Source organism: Osmerus mordax, chromosome 9 (genome assembly GCF_038355195.1).
Source record: "Osmerus mordax isolate fOsmMor3 chromosome 9, fOsmMor3.pri, whole genome shotgun sequence".
NCBI lineage: Eukaryota > Metazoa > Chordata > Actinopteri > Osmeriformes > Osmeridae > Osmerus > Osmerus mordax.
This window is the reverse complement of record NC_090058.1, coordinates 1,747,634-1,772,606: the sequence shown is the minus strand read 5'-3', so window position 1 is coordinate 1,772,606 and position 24,973 is coordinate 1,747,634. Positions and strand designations below refer to the sequence as shown.

At 53.8% G+C, this 24,973-nt stretch overlaps 1 protein-coding gene across 1 annotated transcript in view; it reads left to right on the top strand.

Moving 5' to 3' along the window:
• ttll5 (tubulin tyrosine ligase-like family, member 5) overlaps window positions 1–24,973 on the top strand; it is a 57,546-nt gene that overhangs the window by 29,173 nt on the left and 3,400 nt on the right. The window contains exons 29-32 of the mRNA XM_067243997.1: window positions 2,663–2,799; window positions 10,559–11,189; window positions 15,216–15,436; window positions 22,036–22,118. Of these exons, the coding sequence (XP_067100098.1) occupies window positions 2,663–2,799; window positions 10,559–11,189; window positions 15,216–15,436; window positions 22,036–22,118 (1,072 nt within the window). The remainder of the gene's footprint in view (window positions 1–2,662; window positions 2,800–10,558; window positions 11,190–15,215; window positions 15,437–22,035; window positions 22,119–24,973) is intronic.

Here is a 24,973-nt window from a genome sequence, read left to right as displayed (position 1 = left end):
GAGCCTGATTATAATCGGTTTCACAATCCTACATCGAATATTATTAACATCTGATTATCCGGTGTAATCTAATCAGATCTAATTTTTGGCATGGGAGCTGTTGCTGGATGGTGAATCCTGTCTCGGTGCCTGGAGGGTGTGTGACAGGATTACACTTCTAGAACATTCAGTCATACACACTGGGCCTCTCTAAACCCTAACAGGATCCAACACGATGGAGCATTAAAGTAATTAGCCTGCATTATGGTTCTGAGGCTGGCTTACACACCTGGTGGCCAAGCCCGATAATGTTCATGTCATGAATACATATCTCTGACTCCCTCAAGTGAGGCCTTGTCTGCAGAGTGAGTCCTGAGTAGCCTAGGAGTTAGTTACACTCACTGACTCTCTACAGAGGCTGTCTAACCCCACCCAGACGAGCTGCACCAGGCACACGTTAAGTGTACTCCTAGTTGGTGGAGTAGTGTTGGAATGGCTGAGTTTAGGTGCCTGTGAATAATCCACTCACGAACACAGCTAGGTTCTACGAACAGTGGTTAACAGAAAGATAACATGGCTGTGGTTCATGGAAGATGGACGATGTTGAGCTGGGTTTCCAGCGTGTAACTGACTGTATAGACCCAGCAGCTCTGACTGTAGAGACCCAGCAGCTGTGACTGTAGAGACCCAGCAGCTCTGACTGTATAGACCCAGCAGCTCTGACTGTAGAGACCCAGCAGCTCTGACTGTATAGACCCAGCAGCTCTGACTGTATAGACCCAGCAGCTCTGACTGTATAGACCCAGCAGCTCTGACTGTATAGACCCAGCAGCTCTGACTGTACAGACCCAGCTGTGACTGTATAGACCCAGCAGCTGTGACTGTATAGACCCAGCAGCTGTGACTGTATAGACCCAGCAGCTGTGACTGTATAGACCCAGCAGCTCTGACTGTATAGACCCAGCAGCTCTGACTGTACACACCCAGCTGTGACTGTATAGACCCAGCAGCTGTGACTGTATAGACCCAGCAGCTCTGACTGTATAGACCCAGCTCTGACTGTATAGACCCAGCTGTGACTGTATAGACCCAGCTGTGACTGTATAGACCCAGCTCTGACTGTATAGACCCAGCTCTGACTGTATAGACCCAACTCTGACTGTATAGACCCAGCTCTGACTGTATAGACCCAGCTCTGACTGTATAGACCCAGCTCTGACTGTACAGACCCAGCTGTGACTGTACAGACCCAGCTGTGACTGTACAGACCCAGCTCTGACTGTATAGACCCAGCTGTGACTGTATAGACCCAGCTCTGACTGTATAGACCCAGCTCTGAACTGCTTCCTGACCTGGCTGTGGGCTGTCAGCTCTCTCCTTCGTTTAAACACCTGTTGTTTAGGAATGTTGGACATTTCCCTTTTTTCTGGCATGGCGTGTATGCAAACACTTGGTTCACCTGCCTAGGAGTCGGCTTAACGAACAGGGAAAATAAACAGCCTTGTCGTCTTAGAAAAGAGAAGTGAGTAAGATTAGGATTTGTGCTGCTCGGAAACATGTTGCGTAATCTCACCGAAGTCTAGGAAATATACTGGGTGTATTTAGCCCATTAGCTAATTGTTGGTATCCTTCTTCTAATTCTGTCCTGCTTTCACATCCAGGTATATAGTGGTTAGATTCCTCCCCCCTATTCTATAGGTTAAGCTAAAAGAGAAAACCCACAGTCAGCAGTCTTTGCAACTGTTCATTCCACCACATACCAGGGCTAGTAATGTCTCCCAGGACAGTATAGAGGGCTGTGCATGGAAGCAGGCCAGGCCAGCCCTGTGCAGGCAGATGCTGCATGCTCTAGCATGCAGTAAAAGGCTTGGATACCACCTCTCTGCTAATTGTGCTGTTCTGGTCGTAAACTTACTGGGCCTGGTGAGTAATGACCTCTGTCACTCTGGAGGCTGGGGAAGGAAGGAGGGGGGGGGAGGGGGCGGGGACGGGGGTAAGGGGGGGGCGAGGGTGAGAGGACCACTTGAGCGCAGAGCCAAGTGGAGCCTAGCTCTAAGATGCACTGTGTACATTTCACCCAGCCGGGGGGAAAGAGGAGACGCCTGCTGTCGACGGGGAGCTGTGAGGAGCCAGGAGTCAGGCTGGTAGTGAGAACTGGAGCTGTGAGGAGCCAGGAGTCAGGCTGGTAGTGAGAACTGGAGCTGTGAGGAGCCAGGAGTCAGGCTGGTAGTGAGAACTGGAGCTGTGAGGAGCCAGGAGTCAGGCTGGTAGTGAGAACTGGAGCTGTGAGGAGCCAGGAGTCAGGCTGGTAGTGAGAACTGGAGCTGTGAGGAGCCAGGAGTCAGGCTGGTAGTGAGAACTGGAGCTGTGAGGAGCCAGGAGTCAGGCTGGTAGTGAGAACTGGAGCTGTGAGGAGCCAGGAGTCAGGCTGGTAGTGAGAACTGGAGCTGTGAGGAGCCAGGAGTCAGGCTGGTAGTGAGAACTAGACAGATGAAGGGGGGATTCGCCTCTTAACCTTAATTCCAAACTGATGCATCTGAATAATCCCATGTGTACAGTTATGTGTCCCTCTACTGAAACAGCTGCACTTTGATAGGTTGTATCATATCCCCCAGCTTACTAACTTGAACGTGTCTCATCCTCCTCCTCCTCTCCTCCTCCCCTCCTCCCCTCTTCCTCCCAGCTCACTAACCTGAACCTGGCCAAAGGGGTGCTGAGCCGAGGACCCTTCACCCTGGGGTCGGCAGGGAGGCCGAGGGCCGTGGCCCAGGGTCCTGTCAGGGCCTTCCACTCCAACACCGGCTCTGCCAGCAGCACAGGGTATGTCCTATCCATTTAGTCATTTTTTGTTTGTCTATCCACCACAACATCCACCACACCAAACTAGCCCCACACCAAACTACCACCACACCAAACTACCACCACACCAAACTACCACCACACCAAACTAGCACCACACCAAACTAGCACCCAGAATCCCTCGTCGTCAGTCAGACGATGCGTCTTCTTCAGACAGGGATGGAAGTCTCCAGCCTCCCAGTCGCCCACATACCAGCCACCTCTCCCTCAGCCTGCAGATCCTACGCCCCTGTTCCCTTATAAGACCTCTTGTGTTTCTTTGGGCGAAATATTACCGTTGTGCTTCCCTGTGGTATTTACCCTCCCCAAAGGCAGTAGAAGGGGAATGGTGCATTGCAATCTTACTGGGGTTCACTGCCAAAACAAACAGCTCCTCTACCCGGAGAGAGCTGGCCTTAGTCACACACTGCAGGGTGTGTGAGCGTGGGTGGTGCTGACCAGTACTCCAGAGATCTGCACTGTACTGTACACAAGCCGACCTGTCGACCTGCATAGACAGGAGTTGCTGGTAGGGCCTCTGGTTCAGTGAAGTTAGCTTGTGGCTAGCTAGGATGTTAGCATGCTGTGTGTCTGCCTGCAGGTGTGTGTGCCACCGGTACAGGATCAGATCAGTGAGGTCAATGAGGTCAGCGGAAGGGTTCTCTCCTTTCCACGGAGCATGAGCCAGTCAGGAAGATGGCGCTCTACGATGGCGCCATGCACGCTAAACCTTGAGAGAACTTTCCGGGCTATGTTCAACAAATGAAACTAATTCACATTCTCTGGGTTTTCTGTCCTAATCAACTTCAAGTCTGTAGTCTAGGTGTTCAAGTTGTGGCAGCCTATTTGGTCACAGTCAATAAAACTCAAATGGAGGTTTAATGGTCTCTTAAGGATCTTAAGATTGAAGACTGATAGTTGTTGGAAAAGTCTTTTCAAGTCCCAGCACTTCTGGGCCCTGACTGGGTATTTCAATGCGTTCTTGGGGAAAAAAAAGGCGTGTTGTTAGTCTTTTAAAAGTGCTTTGTGAGGCTGGCTGGGGAGTTGGCAGCTAGCAGCCTGGACTATGTGAAGGATGCTAGCAGCCTAAGACATGGCGTTGGATAGGACTTTAGTATAAGAGGAGGGGGCAGAGTCAACAATAACTCACCCACATAGTCAGGCTGCTCCAGCCCTCTCCGTCGCTACCAGAAGCTCCCCCTCACACGAGGCCAGCGTGGAGAGGAGGAGAGGAGGAGGGGAAAAGGGAAAGAATAAAAGATTGGTAGGACCATGGTCGGTCTGGTAGACCATGTCACATGACCACGGGCCTGGCGGTGTGGTAGACCGTGTCACATGACCACGGGCCTGGCGGTGTGGTAGACCGTGTCACATGACCAGGGGCCTGGCGGTGTGGTAGACCGTGTCACATGACCACGGGCCTGGCGGTGTGGTAGACCGTGTCACATGACAACGGGCCTGGCGGTGTGGTAGACCGTGTCACATGACCACTGGCCTGGCGGTGTAGTAGACCGTGTCACATGACCACGGGCCTGGCGGTCTGGTAGACCGTGTCACATGACCACGGGCCTGGCGGTGTGGTAGACCGTGTCACATGACCACGGGTGTAGTGGTCGCTGGATGCGGACGCCCAGCAGGAGTTAAGCATACACGGTAGCTCTGTCTATTTTTACAAGTGATATGTGAGTGACAATGTCTCAGACGGTTTGGCCCACATCTCCCGCGCTGTGTTTGTCCAGGCCAGCCATCCTTATGTATGGAACTGTCAGGCAATTCCTGGAATGTCTGACTTTTTTCCTTTTTAAATTTGTTTTTATTTCCACAAAGAAGGATAGGTTTAATCGAATCGATCTCTTCAAAGAGAGTGGTTGTTTAAAGACACAAGTACAGTCCAACTGCCGTTTTGAGCTTTGAGATTCGTTAGCTTGATGGATTGTGAAAGTTTTTCATTTTTAATTAGGCTAAAGTCCCTGTATTTATCCTTATGTCAACTTTACTGTAAACTTGTTATCTTTCTATTTTGGTCCCAGTTTATTTCAGGACTATGGGATTCTTTTAAGTTAAACATCTCTGAGAACAGAAATGTACGTTGCCACGTTTGAGCTTTGAAGTCACCCTTTTCATGTAGAGGATTTGTACCTCCACACCCCAAGACAGTTTAGGTAAGAAGCTGTTTTCTCCTGAACTCTCCTGATGGGAGAGCATCAAACTCTCGGTAACTTTCCATTATGCACTTTGCGGACAACAACAAAGAAAATGTAAAGCCATAAAATTTTTTATTAGATTAAAGACTAAACGACCTTGATTTAAGCTCGGTGTTCTTTCTTTAATGTAGGATTTCCTAACCCCCCCCCCCCCACACACACACACACCCCTACACTGGGCCAGTGGTCTGTGCCAAACATGCTGAAACTGTTAAGCGGACCGGCTCTTTAAGCAACCGCGGGGGTGAAGCCCGATGAGTTTCAAAGAGCAGCGGTGCTGTTTGAAGTGCCGCTGGCAGGTCTGCCAGGTATGCTGTCTCAACGCTGAGACGAGCCCAATCCCAATCCGCTTTATTGCCAAGTAGGTTTACACATCGAGAAATTTGGTGCATAGTAAGTAGAAATATAAAGATGGAACAAGTACACTAGCAGTGTTAGCCCTACCATTGTTTTGGAGGTGTCACCCCCCTCCCCAAAACGACGTCCCCCCCTTAAAAAAAAGACAAAAACTATATATAATTAGGCTAAATATTCAAAAAAACTGACCTGTGAGATAAAGCTGTTTTAATTCACGCAGGCAATTCGCTTCTTGCTCGTTGCCTCAAAAGTTCAATTCATTGGCGGCTGGTGTTTGCGCAACGTTGCCTATGGGGCCATTATTTTCACCTGTCACTGAGTACCCGAGGGCAGCCGAGGCTCACACAAGCTTGAGTTCAAATACATTATTTGATATGACATTACGTAGGCCTACTGTACATGCAAGTCTTAAATAATTATTCAGCCGGGCAGCTCCATGACGCCGGGTAAATTGGGCTCGTGAGACTGCTCACCAAAAGAACGAAGGGGAACCCACTTGTCAGATTAAGACATTTTCGTAGGTATATCTAGCGAAAAGTAGACTAAATGTTCCTAAACTTTTAGCTACATGCTGAGGGCTCACGACAAAAAGACTAAATTGAGTAACGCGTTACTTGTTTGAACAAGGAACTAGTAAAGGATTCATTCAATTCAATAAGTAACGCGTTAAATTACTCGTTACCTAACAAAAGTAGTAGTAGTCTTTTTTGGGGAAAAGGCATGTCAGAGCCCATACTTTAGGCCCATACCACACCACTGGAGAACGCTCTAAGGCCGAATCCCAATACTCTGTCTTACCCCTACCCCTTACCCCTACCCCTTACCCCTAGCCCTTAGTTTACCCCTAGCCCTTGTGTCTTGAAACTGAGGGGTAGGGCTACATAGCCCTATGAAATGAGACACCACTTGGTTACGGTTACGTATATCGACGTCTCCAAAGCAAGTAGTGTTATGCACTGATATTAAACGAAATGTGTTTGAAATTTGCTGCTAATGGAGTTTAATTAAAACTGTAGACATGCATGGAGTCCATTCAAGGCTAATCAGAGAAATGCGGGACTGTTGTGCAAATCAGCAATGTAACTTTAGCGTAGCAAACTAGTGATTTTTAAAAACGTTTCAATTAAGAACATGGTTGCAAATACATATGTACAGGACTGTGTAGAGCACAAAACAAGACTGTCATAATTTTTTAATACAATTATTTAAGCCGAAGATATTACATTTATGGGACTCTGGATGATCTGTCCATCATTGTTGCAGGTAGCGCTGTATCAACATACCCCTTGGTTTCAAGTAAGCTCTCGAGCTCACTTGGTTTTAAGGGGATGTATACCCCTTCGTTTTAGCCCTACCCCTCGATCAAAAAGATTATCGGGACACCACTTACGCTCACGGGAACGCGCAAAACTAAGGGCTAGGGGTAAGGGCTAGGGGTAAGACAGAGTATTGGGATTTGGCCTAAGCCTCCTCCACCTCACCTGACTGCTCACTGTAACACTCCTCCACCTCACCTGACTGCTCACTGTAACACTCCTCCACCTCACCTGACTGCTCACTGTAACACTCCTCCACCTCACCTGACTGCTCACTGTAACACTCCTCCACCTCACCTGACTGCTCACTGTAACACTCCTCCACCTCACCTGACTGCTCACTGTAGACCACCTGCTGTATTAATACACCGTACAACATTTGAATTTTGGCAGCACCCTGCTATCCTGTTTGATTTGCCTGCTCGGCAAACTTTCCGGTTTTCTTCTTCAGATGTATTTAGGTCATCTTACCCAGTCTTGGATTTTACTGTTGGCTCAGGTAAGAATTCATTTCCAGTAAGTTACTGGGTACTTTGGATTGGTCACCAAAAAGCTGTGGTTCAAATTGTGATGGAGTACAGCGATTATCTCATGGTAAAGGTTAGCAGTAACGTCATGGTTGGTTGGTGTGTTCGACTCCCTCAGAACATACCGACCTGTCTCTTTGCTGCCTTGGCTCTCCAGCTCTGCACTTTCAACTTAATTTCCTGCTTGATATTCAAATAACCGAGTTTCTGTTGCGTACGTTGAGGACCTCTCAGTCCTCTGCCGCCCGCGCTCGGCTATTTTTAGTTCTGTTCAATATTTTGTCAGACTGTTGTTTTACTTGGTCTGATTTTGTCAGGACTTTTCATTCCAACACATTTTGCGACTGTCCGTTTCCCTGAGCCAAACAGGCTCCACATAAACTGCTGGAGAAACTTGGAAACGGAAGGCAACATGCTTTGATGTCTTCCTCTAAATAAATAAAAAAATACGCTTTTTATTCATGTCAATTGGAGCCAGATGTAGCAAAAATTGTGATAATGAGGCATTCCCTGAGGTAGGGGAGATTGAAATTGCACCATGGGATAGGGAAGTGTGGTGATGAGTGAACGTCAACACCAGCTTTGTCAGACTGCCTCCTGTTGGTTGCCCACCACACAGGGCTGGTCAGATTGCCTCCAATTGGTTCTCTTATTGTTCCTGCCCACCACACAGAGATGGTCAGACAGCTTCCAGTATTCATTAGATCTCCAGTGGATTAATGTTGGATGTTGAAAGGTAACCCCCCCCCACCCACCCACACACACACAAATACACTATAAATACTATAACACTCACACACACTGTAATACACTCTCCCCCCACCCCCCAACACACACACAGGCTCCCTGATTCTGATACACAGCACCCTCCAGTCAGATCCATTATGGTGGAGGAGCAGGGAGAGAGAAATTGGAAATACCCCTCGGTCTGCTGTCCACTCTGACCAGCCAGGGCTGAGCTATGGTGGGCTGCAGCATGATGTCATCTAAGAGGGCTCTTTTCCCACATTCAGCAGAGCTAGATTGATGCTGCACATGTGGCCCAGCTAGTACTGCTCTGTTATTGTTAGTCATATCTGAATACTAGAGTATTCAGCACGGTAGGGATGGGACCGACACCCACATGGGGAAGATATGCAGGCAGACAGACAAGCAGGCAGACAGACAAGCAGGCAGACAGGCAGGGAAGCAGACAGACAAGCAGGGAAGCAGACAGACAAGCAGGCAGACAGACAAGCAGGCAGACAGGCAGGGAAGCAGACAGGCAGGGAAGCAGACAGACAGGCAGGCAGGCAGGCAGACAGGTCTCACATGTACAGTAGTGTATAGTACTATTGATGGGAAACTCAGCTGTGGCCGTTTTCTTCTTTCCCTGTTTGTTATTTATTGTGTTGGAATTGAATGAGCAGGAACTGAGGTTCCTGAAGTACGCTGTACCAAAACCCCAGACAAGCAACTTCTAAGTATAGTTGTAAACATTATAAACAGGATATACAAATCAATAAAGGTAAATAAATACTTCCGGCGTGGCTGTAATGTCTGATTGTCATCTACAATGGTCTTGCACATTTCACAGAGAGCTATTTGTTTGCGGATGTAGCTAAGAAAATAAACTAAAATGGTTTGAATGCCTTTGAGTCACATCAGTTGTTTTGCAAATATACATGCAGTTACGTAAAATGAGAAATGCAGAGGTGGACAACTCTGGTGAGGCGTTTCAGATCCCCTGTGTGTGTGTTTCAGATCCCCTGTGTGTGTGTTTCAGATCCCCTGTGTGTGTTTCAGATCCCCTGTGTGTGTGTTTCAGATCCCCTGTGTGTGTGTTTCAGATCCCCGGTGTGTGTGTTTCAGATCCCCTGTGTGTGTGTTTCAGATCCCCTGTGTGTGTGTTTCAGGTCCCCTGTGTGTGTGTTTCAGGTCCCCTGTGTGTGTGTTTCAGATCCCCTGTGTGTGTGTTTCAGATCCCCTGTGTGTGTGTGTTTCAGATCCCCTGTGTGTGTGTGTTTCAGATCCCCTGTGTGTGTGTTTCAGATCCCCTGTGTGTGTGTTTCAGATCCCCTGTGTGTGTGTTTCAGATCCCCTGTGTGTGTGTGTTTCAGATCCCCTGTGTGTGTGTTTCAGATCCCCTGTGTGTGTGTTTCAGATCCCCTGTGTGTGTGTTTCAGATCCCCTGTGTGTGTGTGTTTCAGATCCCCTGTGTGTGTGTGTTTCAGATCCCCTGTGTGTGTGTTTCAGATCCCCTGTGTGTGTGTTTCAGATCCCCTGTGTGTGTGTTTCAGATCCCCTGTGTGTGTGTTTCAGATCCCCTGTGTGTGTGTTTCAGATCCCGTGTGTGTGTGTTTCAGATCCCCTGTGTGTGTGTGTTTCAGATCCCCTGTGTGTGTGTGTTTCAGATCCCCTGTGTGTGTGTTTCAGATCCCCTGTGTGTGTGTTTCAGATCCCCTGTGTGTGTGTTTCAGATCCCCTGTGTGTGTGTTTCAGATCCCCTGTGTGTGTGTGTTTCAGATCCCCTATGTGTGTGTTTGGCTGCAGGGGACAGGGGAAGTTCTCATTCAGCCTGTGAGCGACACAGGATCATTTTCCCGCAGCATGCCTTGTTATTTCAGTTTAATTGAATTCTAATTATAAACCTTATCTCTGTTTTGTTCTAAAAATGTCTTGGCGATTGTGATATTTGAAGTGCGATAATATTTTCTTTAACTCTTACAACGTACACCCGTTATTACATATGAAGGGAAGAATTTCCATTAACCTTTTTATTTTATTTTTTATGGGACCCTCAGGATTTCTTATCCTTTCCTCTATCTCTCCATCTTCCCCTCTAGTTTCCCCTCTTAGCTCCCATACATGCTGCTCTGCATGCTGTTATATTTGGCTGAGGGCTGCTGTGTCTGTTCACAGACTCATGATGCAGTGAACTTGTGGAGGGGGAGCAACAGGCCACAGGGCTAAAACAGGCTTAGTCCTAATGAGAGATAATCCAGTTACAGACGCGTGGAGCTGTTCAAAGGTTGCTTTTCCAGGTTGTGGTTTCGTGACGCGGATGGAACGTGATGCTGGCGTGGCGATGGGGCGGGTCGATGGGGCGGGCCGTGTTTAGGATGCTTTTGATCGGTCCGTTTTGACTTGAGACGCCTGGGGGTTGGGTGTGGGGTGGAGAGGGCTGTCTTGTCCTCTTAGCTTCTTCCCCGTGTCTGGTGTGTGAACATGTGGAGGGGCAGGGTCGGGCTGTGCAGCATGTACACTGACTCTTTATTACACACAAACACATAGCTATGATGGAATTGGCAGTAACCAAGTATAAAAATGCCCCCTCTCCCCCTCCGTGCTGTGGCAGGCCCAGGACCCAGCAGGATGAGCAGGGAGTGTGGGACAGGGAGACCCAGAGTGCCTACAGCCTGGTGACGGGTGTCCTGCCCCGGTCGCACCACCAGCCCACGCCCGGCAGCTACCAGCTGCAGTTCGCCATCCAGCAGCTGCAGCAGCAGAAACTCCAGTCCCGCCAGCTTCTGGACCACACGACTCTCAGACACCAGGTGAGTCAGTTCCACCAGCCACTGGACCAGACAGCCCCCCGACACCAGGTGAGTCAGCCCCACCAGCCACTGGACCAGACGACCCTCAGACACCAGGTGAGTCAGTCCCACCAGCCACTGGACCCGACAACCCCCCGACACCAGGTGAGTCAGCCCCACCAGCCACTGGACCAGACGACCCTCAGACACCAGGTGAGTCAGTCCCACCAGCCACTGGACCAGACGACCCTCAGACACCAGGTGAGTCCGCCCCACCAGCCACTGGACCCGACAACCCCCCGACACCAGGTGAGTCAGCCCCACCAGCCACTGGACCCGACCACCCTCAGACACCAGGTGAGTCAGCCCCACCAGCCACTGGACCACACAACCCTCAGACACCAGGTGAGTCAGTCCCACCAGCCACTGGACCCGACCACCCTCAGACACCAGGTGAGTAGCCCTCCGCCTCAGGAGAGGAGCTGCTCAGTCTGCCCCATGCTTGACCCCTCTGCCAGGAGGGGGAGACAGGCTGGGTTTCTGTTTATTACTGAAAGCTGCAACCAGTTCAGTCCTCGGAGCCAACCTGGCAATTTGTGTCAAAACTGTTGTGTAGACCAAGTTGATCCTCTCTGATGTAGATTCAGAGAAATACTAGGAGATTCTTTGCTGTCTTTCTCTGTGTTTGTCCTGAATCCAGCAGAGGGTTCTGTCTCAACAGTTTGCAGGGCTGAATTGAGTAAAGTGCTCTTCAAATCAGTGTAAGGAAAGGCTTTGTTAATCTTTGTTTGCACAATATCTTGTGCTAGTTAAGCGATGATGCTCTCCAAAGAGTGAAGAGGGCACATCCCACTAGAGAGGAAAGACTTTGATCTGAGCGTTCGTGAAGCAGTGCTGGAGAGGAAAGCCTTTCATCGGAGCGTTCGTGAAGCAGTCCTGGAGAGGAAAGCCTTTCATCGGAGCGTTCGTGAAGCAGTCCTGGAGACCAGAAGACAAACCGCTGAACAGAACAGTGTCCTCTGGGAACATTGCTGTTGGAAGTCCGTTTTTCAAAAGCAAACAGCTGTGAGACCCAGAGCACTTCTTTTGTTCTGGGGTGTCGGTTGGGTGTTCTGGGGTGTCGGTTGGGTGTTCTGGGGTGTCGGTTGGCTGTTCTGGGGTGTCGGTTGGCTGTTCTGGGGTGTCGGTTGGCTGTTCTGGGGTGTCGGTTGGCTGTGCTTTTACGGGAAGGTGAGTTATCAAGGCTCACTGCCCTCAGCAGCAGGGAAGGTGAGTTATCAAGGCTCACTGCCCTCAGCAGCAGGGAAGGTGAGTTATCAAGGCTCACTGCCCTCAGCAGCAGGGAAGGTGAGTTATCAAGGCTCACTGCCCTCAGCAGCAGGGAAGGTGAGTTATCAAGGCTCACTGCCCTCAGCAGCAGGGAAGGTGAGTTATCAAGGCTCACTGCCCTCAGCAGCAGGGAAGGTGAGTTATCAAGGCTCACTGCCCTCAGCAGCAGGGAAGGTGAGTTATCAAGGCTCACTGCCCTCAGCAGCAGGGAAGGTGAGTTATCAAGGCTCACTGCCCTCAGCAGCAGGGAAGGTGAGTTATCAAGGCTCACTGCCCTCAGCAGCAGGGAAGGTGAGTTATCAAGGCTCACTGCCCTCAGCAGCAGGGAAGGTGAGTTATCAAGGCTCACTGCCCTCAGCAGCAGGGAAGGTGAGTTATCAAGGCTCACTGCCCTCAGCAGCAGGGAAGGTGAGTTATCAAGGCTCACTGCCCTCAGCAGCAGGGAAGGTGAGTTATCAAGGCTCACTGCCCTCAGCAGCAGGGAAGGTGAGTTATCAAGGCTCACTGCCCTCAGCAGCAGGGAAGGTGAGTTATCAAGGCTCACTGCCCTCAGCAGCAGGGAAGGTGAGTTATCAAGGCTCACTGCCCTCAGCAGCAGGGAAGGTGAGTTATCAAGGCTCACTGCCCTCAGCAGCAGGGAAGGTGAGTTATCAAGGCTCACTGCCCTCAGCAGCAGGGAAGGTGAGTTATCAAGGCTCACTGCCCTCAGCAGCAGGGAAGGTGAGTTATCAAGGCTCACTGCCCTCAGCAACAGGGAAGGTGAGTTATCAAGGCTCACTGCCCTCAGCAGCAGGGAAGGTGAGTTATCAAGGCTCACTGCCCTCAGCAGCAGGGAAGGTGAGTTATCAAGGCTCACTGCCCTCAGCAGCAGGGAAGGTGAGTTATCAAGGCTCACTGCCCTCAGCAGCAGGGAAGGTGAGTTATCAAGGCTCACTGCCCTCAGCAGCAGGGAAGGTGAGTTATCAAGGCTCACTGCCCTCAGCAGCAGGGAAGGTGAGTTATCAAGGCTCACTGCCCTCAGCAGCAGGGAAGGCCCTCAGAGAGCAAAGCCCGTCAGCCTGAGCTTATATCAGTTAGCTTCACTTCTCTCTCATTACAACACTAAAAACAAACATTTTAAAAACACAACTCATCTAAGCATTACACGGGTCAGCACTCAGATCTTTATACAAAGATCAGGGCTGATCTTTGTATAATTTCTTTTCTTTTTCTTTTCTTTTTTACTACAAAAGGGAGGTTTGAATCAAATTTGAACTGGTCACTTGACTTTTGACAGAGAAGTTGGATACCGCAAGTTCCTGGTTTTTGCTTTGAAAGGTGATCCAAACTGGAAGAGTTTATTTATTCATCCAGCTGCGTTGTTGTAGAATTGTCCTACAGGGAGAAGGAGGACCCGAACTGGGAGGGAGGGAGGTAGTGGGAGGGGTGATTAGATGCGCTCATTTTTTAGATCTTTCCTGAGTAATGCAGTTGCTCTCACATCACTGCCATAGGTTGGACCTAATTAATGCAATCGAGGTGATGTTTTTCTTGGCTCGGACTGCCTGGGTTACGCAAGGCTCTCTGTGTAAGTGATCCTCCGGGTAGGCCCCTCTCTTCTCCTCTCCTCCCCACCTCTCCTCCTCCCCTCACCTCTCTTCTCCTCTCCTCCCCACCTCTCCTCCCCACCTCTCCTCCTCACCTCACCTCTCTTCTCTTCTCCTCCCCACCTCTCCTCCTCCCCTCACCTCTCTTCTCCTCTCCTCCTCCCCTCACCTCTCTTCTCCTCTCCTCCTCCCCTCACCTCTTTTGTCCCCCTCCTCTCACCATCTCCTCTCCCTGCAACCTTCCCATGTGTTCTACAGCCTTCCTTCTCCTCTCTGGGCACCAGAGCGTGCTCTTCTATTGGTCAGAGAACCAGAGCGTGCTCTTCTATTGGTCAGAGAACCAGAGCGTGCTCTTCTATTGGTCAGAGAACCAGAGCGTGTTCTTCTATTGGTCAGAGAACCAGAGCGTGCTCTTCTATTGGTCAGAGAACCAGAGCGTGCTCTTCTATTGGTCAGAGAACCAGAGCGTGCCCTTCTATTGGTCAGAGAACCAGAGCGTGCCCTTCTATTGGTCAGAGAACCAGAGCAAGCTCTTCTATTGGTCAGAGAACCAGAGCAAGCTCTTCTATTGGTCAGAGAACCAGAGCATGCTCTGACCCTCTCTGTGGTGACACATGAAAAGCCACTGAAGGTTTTAGCCTGACTGAAACAAGCACCCACCACATCCCTGCTCTCCCCATGTCTGCCTCCAGGCCCTACGGAGAGAATCTATGGGAGTATTTGGCTTAACTGAATACAAAAGTGTATGTGTGTCATGGTGAGCTGAGGTGTGTGTGTGTGTGTGAGTGTGCGTGCAGCGTTTGCGTGTGAGAGAGAGATGGGGAGAGAAGGCTGTTCCAAAGCTCCAGCCTGTGTTCCAGTTACTGGGTGCAGACTGTGTGGCTCCTCTGTGGGCCTGGCTCTGGGCCACCTGGCAGCCCAAGAAAGGTGCCCTTCCTGGCCCTGACTGCAGCGCTGCTACAGACCCTCCAACCTGGAATATCAGCTTCTCATTTATCAACACAGAAATTACATCAAATATTCCTCGTCACGCCGCCGGCTCCTTTGAAATTCCGCGCTGGGAAGCTGGAAAACCATTAGCTCGTCAGACAGACGCGCGGAGCGGGAGAGAAAATAACGTGGACACGAGAAGTGGAAGGAATGTCCTCGCGGCCGTCCCTCGCGCAGGGGACAGACCCTCTGCAGCTCTCAGATACTATGTTGTTTACTTCCACCAGAAGACATTTAAGGGAAATCTTGTCCAAACAAGTATGAAATGCAAGGAATTTTCTTTGGCGTTGCGGCCAATTCCGAAATATGTAGAACATGTTTTGATAAAGGATGGCATGGCTTCTTTCGGTGCTAATTGATGTAGTGGTCTCTTGTCTTTTCACCTCAGTTGACCTGAGATGGAAAACTATTTTCCATTGACAGTGAAATACACAACCTGCTGCTAGGGACTGCCCTCCTCATGCCTTTTTTGGTTAATTCTTTCAAACTGACAAGAGACGGTCAATGTGTTGTATGTGTGTGTGTACAGTTTAGGTATGTTTCTGTTGCTAACTGTGCTGTGCTTTTCTCGTAGGCCCTGTTTGCAGGCCACACCATCTCCCCAGCCCCAGTGGTAGCTAGCAGACCCCAGGCTCCTGGCCTCTGCTCCAGCACCCAGCCGACCCACCAAGGCTGGCTGAACCAGGCCGCAACCCAGCCTCAGCCCCACACTGGCCCCATCCTCACCCCCAAACCCCCCAGCGGAGGCCGGCAGGAGGGCGTGGTCAGGAAGATCTCCTCTCAGCGTGTCAACAAGTAAGCCCTGCACGGTCACTACCTAGTCACTATCCCTGCAACACAGCAGCACTCACAGATGTAAATCACCCCTCCGAACATCTGTCAGATCGTCGTACCTCCCAGTCCTCCCCTCACCTCCCAGTCCTCCCCTCACCTCCCAGTCCTCCCCTCACCTCCCAGTCCTCCCCTCACCTCCCAGTCCTCCCCGCACCTCCCAGTCCTCCCCTCACCTCCCAGTCCTCCCCTCACCTCCCAGTCCTCCCCGCACCTCCCAGTCCTCCCCTCACCTCCCAGTCCTCCCCTCACCTCCCAGTCCTCCCCTCACCTCCCAGTCCTCCCCGCACCTCCCAGTCCTCCCCTCACCTCCCAGTCCTCCCCGCACCTCCCAGTCCTCCCCTCACCTCCCAGTCCTCCCCTCACCTCCCAGTCCTCCCCGCACCTCCCAGTCCTCCCCGCACCTCCCAGTCCTCCCCTCACCTCCCAGTCCTCCCCTCACCTCCCAGTCCTCACCTCCCAGTCCTCCCCTCACCTCCCAGTCCTCCCCTCACCTCCCAGTCCTCCCCTCACCTCCCAGTCCTCCCCTCACCTCCCAGTCCTCACCTCCCAGTCCTCCCCTCACTTCCCAGTCCTCCCCTCACCTCCCAGTCCTCCCCTCACCTCCCAGTCCTCCCCTCACCTCCCAGTCCTCCCCTCACCTCCCAGTCCTCACCTCCCAGTCCTCCCCTCACTTCCCAGTCCTCCCCTCACCTCCCAGTCCTCCCCTCACCTCCCAGTCCTCACCTCCCAGTCCTCCCCTCCCAGTCCTCCCCTCACCTCCCAGTCCTCCCCTCACCTCCCAATCCTCCCCTCACCTCCCAGTCCTCACCTCCCAGTCCTCCCCTCACCCCCGAGTCCTTCCCGTAACCTAGTCAGGGGGAAGACCAGTCGTTGGTTGTGCTGTCGGGGTGAAACTGGGTCCATGGCGTCGCCAGAGTTCAAGAGGAAGTGGTGAGGCTAATGAGCGTTAGGCTGCAGTACGTGGAGTGCAGAGTGGACCCAGGCAGGCTCTTGGCTTGGGGCTCTATCTGCCTGTACAGTAAACAACCTCAGCACAGGCCTGCTTTCTGGACGCTCGGTAAACAGAATGCGGTTCAGCGGCAGGGCCCTAGTTACGAGCGCCATGTCAAGCCTGTTTGGTTTGGAGATTATCAGGAGAAGAGAGGAGGAAAAAGTAGAGAAAGAGCAGAGAGAGGGGAGAGGAGTGAGGCCGAGCTGCCATCTGTTTCCCACGCTGCAGTATGACTTTATTACCCAACATCTGGCCAAATTACACAACAATGGCAAACCTCTGTGATAGGGCTGCTTGTTTGTTTAAAGCACATGACTGCTGTGGCTCCTGCTCTCGCCCAGTGGTGAGGAGAGGAAGAGAAGAGAGTGGAGAGGAGAGAGCAGAGGAGAGAGCAGAGGAGAGAGTAGAGAGGAGAGAGTAGAGAGGAGAGGAAGAGAGGAGAGTGGAGAGGAAGAGAGTGGAGAGGAGAGAGCAGAGGAGAGTGGAGAGGAGAGAGCAGAGGAGAGTGGAGAGGAAGAGAGTGGAGAGGAGAGGAAGAGAGTGGAGAGGAGAGAGCAGAGGAGAGGAGAGAGCAGAGGAGAGGAGAGAGCAGAGGAGAGAGCAGAGGAGAGAGCAGAGGAGAGGAGAGAGCAGAGGAGAGGAGAGCAGAGGAGGGTCGAGGAGAGGATAGTAGAAGGAGAGGAGAGCAGAGGAGAGGAGAGAGCAGAGGAGAGGAGAGCAGAGGAGAGAGGAGAGCAGAGGAGGGTCGAGGAGAGGATAGTAGAAGGAGAAGAGAGCAGAGGAGAGGAGAGAGCAGAGGAGAGGAGAGCAGAGGAGAGAGGAGAGCAGAGGAGGGTCGAGGAGAGGATAGTAGAAGGAGAAGAGAGCAGAGGAGAGCAATTTCACTACCGTTACTCACTGACCCAACCACAAACCTGTGTGTGCGCGTCCTTGTGTATCTGTCCGTGTCAGTGTGTAGGTTGGGTTTGTTTGTGATAGTCTGGGTATCAGTGTCTATCTCTGTGTGTGTGTGTTTGAATTTGGCGAATTCAACAGAACTCTGCTGGCTGTCTTGTCCAGCTCCGGGGCTTTGAAGTGGTGAGTGAGGCCGGGCCAGAGGCCGGGCCAGGGGGCAGAGTGAGGCCGGGCCAGGGGGCAGAGTGAGGCCGGGCCAGGGGGCAGAGTGAGGCCGGGCCAGGGGGCAGAGTGAGGCCGGGCCAGGGGGCAGAGTGAGGCCGGGCCAGAGTGAGGCCGGGCCAGGGAGCAGAGTGAGGCCGGGCCAGAGTGAGGCCGGGCCAGGGAGCAGAGTGAGGCCGGGCCAGAGTGAGGCCGGGCCAGGGGGCAGAGTGAGGCCGGGCCAGAGTGAGGCCGGGCCAGGGAGCAGAGTGAGGCCGGGCCAGGGGGCAGAGTGAGGCCGGGCCAGAGTGAGGCCGGGCCAGGGAGCAGAGTGAGGCCGGGCCAGAGTGAGGCCGGGCCAGGGAGCAGAGTGAGGCCGGGCCAGGGGGCAGAGTGAGGCCGGGCCAGGGGGCAGAGTGAGGCCGGGCCAGGGGGCAGAGTGAGGCCGGGCCAGGGGGCAGAGTGAGGCCGGGCCAGGGGGCAGAGTGAGGCCGGGCCAGAGTGAGGCCGGGGTGCAGGAGGGGGGTGTAGGGGAGGAGAGGGGGGTGTAGGGGAGAATGGGGGTGAGGGGTGGGGAGGGGGGCAAGGTGTGGAGGAGGGGGGTGTAAGGGAGGAGGGGGTTGAGGGGTGGAGGAGGGGGGTGTAGGGGAGGAGAGGGGGGTGAGGGGTGGAGGAGGGGGGTGTAGGGGAGGAGGGGGTTGAGGGGTGGAGGAGGGGGGTGTAGGGGAGGAGGGGGTTGAGGGGTGGAGGAGGGGGGTGGAGGGGAGGAGAGGGCGGTGAGGGGTGTAGGAGGGGGGTGTATGGGTGGTTGGGTATGCTAGGTGCTCTGTTTGCTCCTCTGTGTGTGTACGTATGTGTGTCAGCATGTGCGTTTGTGTGTGTGCATAAGTGTGTGTGTACGTATGCGTGTCAGCATGTGTGTTTGAGTGTGTGTGTGTGTGTGTGTGCATAAGTGTGTGTGTGTGCATAAGTGTGTGTGTGTGCATAAGTGTGTGTGTGTGTCTTCCTGGCTGTTGCCGTGTGCTCTCGGCATGTGGAATTCCAGAGCCCCTCTCTCTCTCTCTCTCTCTCTCTCTCTCTCTCTCTCTCTCTCTCTCTCTCTCTCTCTCTCTCTCTCTCTCTCCGCTGTCCTGCATTTTTGTGGCCGGCCAGTGTGACAGGAGAGTGTGTGGGAAAAACGGAAGCTCCTAACCCAAAAATGCACCGATGGAAAGGACGAAAGAAAGAATAAAATGTGTGTGTGCGTGTGTGTGGGGGGGGGTGAGTGTAAACCTCTGTCAGAAAAAGAGGAGATGATTGTTCACAGGATGGTTGGATACTCGGGTAATAAACTGCTTCCCATTATTTCTAACCCATTTTAGAAGCAACCTAAAACCCTAACCCTAACTGTGGCACTTCTCAAACAGTCACATACCTCATCTGCTCTCTGCTGGAGGACACACTCTGGACTGGAGGCTTTAGAAACACTCTGGACTTCTTTTCCCTGTCTTCAAGCAGCCAGCCTGTTGAACTTTGAACCCTTCTGCTGAACATTCGATACTTATCTTTAAAACGCTTCCCTGGGCCGTTGTCCTCGGACAATTAAGCATTGATGAACATTGACAGTTTGTCTTTGTTACTGGAATCTGTGATCTGCATGACATTCTGGGTTTGTTTGAGAACGGAAAGTGACTAATAAGGAACAAGATTAACAGTAATGTTTGGGGAGTGGATTTATATGGCGGTCCAGCCAAACTGTCTCCTCCTGATCTGGGAAGATGGAGAATCCTCCATTCACTCGGCCTTCCACGCCGGCGGCCAGCCAATCAGAGCGGAACATTGTCAGGAAATGCCAACTCAGTTGAGTACACTGATTGGACAGACTGATTAGTCAGCATTTGTTTCTGTCTCATTAAAATTGAATGCTGTGACGACTGAAAATCCTGAATGGATGGTTGCTTTGGTTTGGTAACGAGGCCTGCCTTTGTGAGAGATGAGTGGATGTCAGTGCATCTTGTGTGTCTCTGCACGTCCACAGGTCCTGGAGGCTGGCTGGTCCGGCCAGGCTGCAGCTTCAGGGGGCAGTGTCGGGGTCCGGTCAGGCTGCAGCTTCAGGGGGCTGTGTCGGGGTCCGGTCAGGCTGCAGCTTCAGGGGGCTGTGTCGGGGTCCGGTCAGGCTGCAGCTTCAGGGGGCTGTGTCATGGTCCGGCCAGGCTGCAGCTTAATGGGGCTGTGTCGGGGTCGGGTCAGGCTGCAGCTTAAGGGGGCTGTGTCGGGGTCCGGTCAGGCTGCAGCTTCAGGGGGCTGTGTCGGGGTCCGGCCAGGCTGCAGCTTCAGGGGGCTGTGTCGGGGGGTTCTCAGTAGAACTAGACCTTCGAGTGTCCATCAACATCTCAGGGTTGCCCGCTTGGGGATCTGAACGCGAACTCTCAGCCTGGGAGAATGACCTCAGCTGGAGATTTTGAAAGGAGCAAATTGTAAGCTAAATAAGTGAGCGTGTTTGGTGTTTGGTTTGCGAGGCTTGGCTAGTTTTGCAGCTGCAGCTACGGAAAACCCATGCAACAGTGTAGCATTACTAATAGGGTGACAATTACAACAGGGCCATTAATGTCAGCCTGCCCCACTGACCCTCTCCCTCTAGTACTGAAGCAGCAGTTACTATCACATGATACTATACACACACACTGCTGCCAAACCAGAGCATTGTTTACAACTCAGTCCTAATCCCCCCTGCCCAAACCCACACCAATATCCTTCAACCTGCAGACACACAATAGTCCAGCCTGGACACTCATGCTGTCTCCTCTACCTCAGTCTGACGGTGCTCAGGAACAACTCTGGTTTGAGTGCAGGGTCCGTCTTAGTCTGTAAACAGAGCTGTAAACAGAGCTGTAAACAGAGCTGTAAACAGAGCCGTACTGATGCACAGGGTGTTTCCAGGTGACACCTTCACCCGGGGGTCCGGCTGCCGTGGAGAGGTGAGGGAATGTGTACCAGGTGTAGAGCGAGGTGAGGGCCGCTCCTCCGTGCATCTGAGAAGGCCTGCTTCCTGCTTCCTGTGGGGTGGCGCTGCTCATCACGGGGGGCTGCTTCCTGCTTCCTGTGGGGTGGCGCTGCTCATCACAGGGGCTGCTTCCTGCTTCCTGTGGGGTGGCGCTGCTCATCACGGGGGCTGCTTCCTGCTTCCTGTGGGGTGGCGCTGCTCATCACGGGGGCTGCTTCCTGCTTCCTGTGGGGTGGCGCTGCTCATCACGGGGGCTGCTTCCTGCTTCCTGTGGGGTGGCGCTGCTCATCATGGGGGCTGCTTCCTGTGGGGTGGCGCTGCTCATCACGGTGGCTGCTCTTGTCGCTGATTGTGTAACGGGCATGAAAGAACAACTGTGATTCCCCTACAAGGGAAGCAGTGTGTTCGTTCGTTACCTTGTTAATGTTGCTTTGGCAAGCTGCTGTTATAGTGCAGAGGGTTAACACTAGCTCTGCTTTATTTATGACCCCCCCAACACACACACACACACACACACACACATACTTACCAGATTAAATGTATAAAGTTACAGGCTTGCCGGTCCCTGCCTTACGCCCTGTGTACACCCCATAATGGCTCGCTCTGAGAGACTGCACGCAAACACACACACACACCCTACACACTCGCGTTCTGAGAGGGAGTGTTGTTAGTCGGGCTGTGACACCCTGCTGTTCCTCTGAGGTGGATGTTCAGCTGTGTGTGTGTAGAACACTGTCCTCCTGACCTCCACAGGTCAGGTCCCACTGGCCCCTGTCGCAGCGTCCCCCTGGAGGGCTACCACGCTGTAGGAATGTCCCCCCCCCTCCACACCTCGGCCCTGATGAACCCTCGGTAAACACCTGCCCTCCTCAGAGAGTCAAGAAACCCTCTAGACAGCACACACAGGGAGCTGGCCCCGCCCCCACACACAGGGAGCTGGCCCCACCCCCACACACACACATTTCTCTTTCCTGGAGATGCTTGGTCACACACACCCTAAAAGCCCCTGGCTTCAGTCAACACTGAGTGTGCAGGGACCCTCTCCTAGCTGTGAGAGAGCAGCAGCTTGTCACATCCTGCCACCGGGTCGTTCTGAGGGCCAGGGCTATTACTGTGGAGACTGGAGGCTGGAGGCAGCCCTGGTGTTCCTCCAGGCAGGGCTGGTACTCTGGAGGCTGGAGGCAGCCCTGGTGTTCCTCCAGGCAGGGCTGGTACTCTGGAGGCTGGAGGCAGCCCTGGTGTTCCTCTAGGTAGGGCTGGTACTCTGGAGGCTGGAGGCAGCCCTGGTGTTCCTCTAGGTAGGGCTGGTACTCTGGAGGCTGGAGGCAGCCCTGGTGTTCCTCCAGGCAGGGCTGGTACTCTGGAGGCTGGAGGCAGCCCTGGTGTTCCTCCAGGCAGGGCTGGTACTCTGGAGGCTGGAGGCAGCCCTGGTGTTCCTCCAGGCAGGGCTGGTCTTGTCTCTCATGCCCCCGTCCTCCTGTCTGTCCCCAGGCTCGTCTCGTCAGACGGCCAGGCCGGTGGGAGCATGTCTGCTGGTCAGCAGGTGGTCCATGAGGCGGCGTGCGGAAGAGCAGGTGGGTCTGACACTCACACTTGCTCACACATGCTCACGGGCACATTCACGCGCACACAATCACACGCATACATTTGCACGCACATACAAACCTCTTCCTATTGGTAGGTGTAGTTGCTGGGCAGATATCCTGGCGTCTCCCTGCTGGTGTTGGTGATCCCAGCCAGACATCCTGGTCATTCCTTTCCTGAGGGTTCTAACAGCACCTGCCAGATATTTTTATCCTGTTTCCCCCGTGAACCGGATCTGCCAGCAGAGGCATAAGGTCACGAGCGACGACCTTTTCATAGCACATGTCACCAAGCAACAGCGTTATCCAGCAATGCAGTTGTGCCTCTTCAGGATTCACTATCTTTGTAAGAGCAGACGAGCAGAAGCGCCCTGGGGGGATGTTCCCTGAGCTGTGTGGCTGACAGACTGGATCTGGCCAGCCGGATCAATCCATCCCACACTCAGCTAAACCACAACCAAACAGTAAGCTGTGGTTTGAACTTGTGTGTTCCATGTATGCGGAGGTCAGGAGTCTGCTGGAGGGTGAGGGGGGGTGTTGGTGAGATGCCTCTCTGAAGGGGGTCCAGGGTGGTGTGACGCCTCTCTGAAGGGGGTCCAGGGTGGTGTGATGCCTCTCTGAAGGGGGTCCAGGGTGGTGAGATGCCTCTCTGAAGGGGGTCCAGGGTGGTGAGATGCCTCTCTGAAGGGGGTCCAGGGTGGTGTGATGCCTCTCTGAAGGGGGTCCAGGGTGGTGAGATGCCTCTCTGAAGGGGGTCCAGGGTGGTGTGATGCCTCTCTGAAGGGGGTCCAGGGTGGTGAGATGCCTCTCTGAAGGGGGTCCAGGGTGGTGTGATGCCTCTCTGAAGGGGGTCCAGGGTGGTGTGATGCCTCTCTGAAGGGGGTCCAGGGTGGTGAGACGCCTCTCTGAAGGGGGTCCAGGGTGGTGTGATGCCTCTCTGAAGGGGGTCCAGGGTGGTGAGATGCCTCTCTGAAGGGGGTCCAGGGTGGTGAGACGCCTCTCTGAAGGGGGTCCAGGGTGGTGAGATGCCTCTCTGAAGGGGGTCCAGGGTGGTGTGATGCCTCTCTGAAGGGGGTCCAGGGTGGTGAGATGCCTCTCTGAAGGGGGTCCAGGGTGGTGAGATGCCTCTCTGAAGGGGGTCCAGGGTGGTGTGATGCCTCTCTGAAGGGGGTCCAGGGTGGTGAGATGCCTCTCTGAAGGGGGTCCAGGGTGGTGTGATGCCTCTCTGAAGGGGGTCCAGGGTGGTGTGACGCCTCTCTGAAGGGGGTCCAGGGTGGTGTGATGCCTCTCTGAAGGGGGTCCAGGGTGGTGAGATGCCTCTCTGAAGGGGGTCCAGGGTGGTGTGATGCCTCTCTGAAGGGGGTCCAGGGTGGTGAGATGCCTCTCTGAAGGGGGTCCAGGGTGGTGTGATGCCTCTCTGAAGGGGGTCCAGGGTGGTGTGACGCCTCTCTGAAGGGGGTCCAGGGTGGTGTGATGCCTCTCTGAAGGGGGTCCAGGGTGGTGTGATGCCTCTGAAGGGGGTCCAGGGTGGTGAGATGCCTCTCTGAAGGGGGTCCAGGGTGGTGTGATGCCTCTCTGAAGGGGGTCCAGGGTGGTGTGATGCCTCTCTGAAGGGGGTCCAGGGTGGTGTGATGCCTCTCTGAAGGGGGTCCAGGGTGGTGAGATGCCTCTCTGAAGGGGGTCCAGGGTGGTGTGACGCCTCTGAAGGGGGTCCAGGGTGGTGTGATGCCTCTCTGAAGGGGGTCCAGGGTGGTGTGACGCCTCTCTGAAGGGGGTCCAGGGTGGTGAGATGCCTCTGAAGGGGGTCCAGGGTGGTGTGATGCCTCTCTGAAGGGGGTCCAGGGTGGTGTGACGCCTCTCTGAAGGGGGTCCAGGGTGGTGAGACGCCTCTCTGAAGGGGGTCCAGGGTGGTGAGATGCCTCTCTGAAGGGGGTCCAGGGTGGTGAGATGCCTCTCTGAAGGGGGTCCAGGGTGGTGTGATGCCTCTCTGAAGGGGGTCCAGGGTGGTGAGATGCCTCTCTGAAGGGGGTCCAGGGTGGTGAGACGCCTCTCTGAAGGGGGTCCAGGGTGGTGTGATGCCTCTCTGAAGGGGGTCCAGGGTGGTGAGATGCCTCTCTGAAGGGGGTCCAGGGTGGTGAGATGCCTCTGAAGGGGGTCCAGGGTGGTGTGATGCCTCTCTGAAGGGGGTCCAGGGTGGTGTGACGCCTCTCTGAAGGGGGTCCAGGGTGGTGTGACGCCTCTCTGAAGGGGGTCCAGGGTGGTGAGATGCCTCTCTGAAGGGGGTCCAGGGTGGTGAGATGCCTCTCTGAAGGGGGTCCAGGGTGGTGTGACGCCTCTCTGAAGGGGGTCCAGGGTGGTGAGACGCCTCTGAAGGGGGTCCAGGGTGGTGAGATGCCTCTCTGAAGGGGGTCCAGGGTGGTGTGACGCCTCTCTGAAGGGGGTCCAGGGTGGTGTGACGCCTCTCTGAAGGGGGTCCAGGGTGGTGTGATGCCTCTCTGAAGGGGGTCCAGGGTGGTGAGACGCCTCTCTGAAGGGGGTCCAGGGTGGTGAGATGCCTCTCTGAAGGGGGTCCAGGGTGGTGTGATGCCTCTCTGAAGGGGGTCCAGGGTGGTGAGATGCCTCTCTGAAGGGGGTCCAGGGTGGTGTGATGCCTCTCTGAAGGGGGTCCAGGGTGGTGAGACGCCTCTGAAGGGGGTCCAGGGTGGTGAGATGCCTCTCTGAAGGGGGTCCAGGGTGGTGTGACGCCTCTCTGAAGGGGGTCCAGGGTGGTGTGACGCCTCTCTGAAGGGGGTCCAGGGTGGTGTGATGCCTCTCTGAAGGGGGTCCAGGGTGGTGTGACGCCTCTC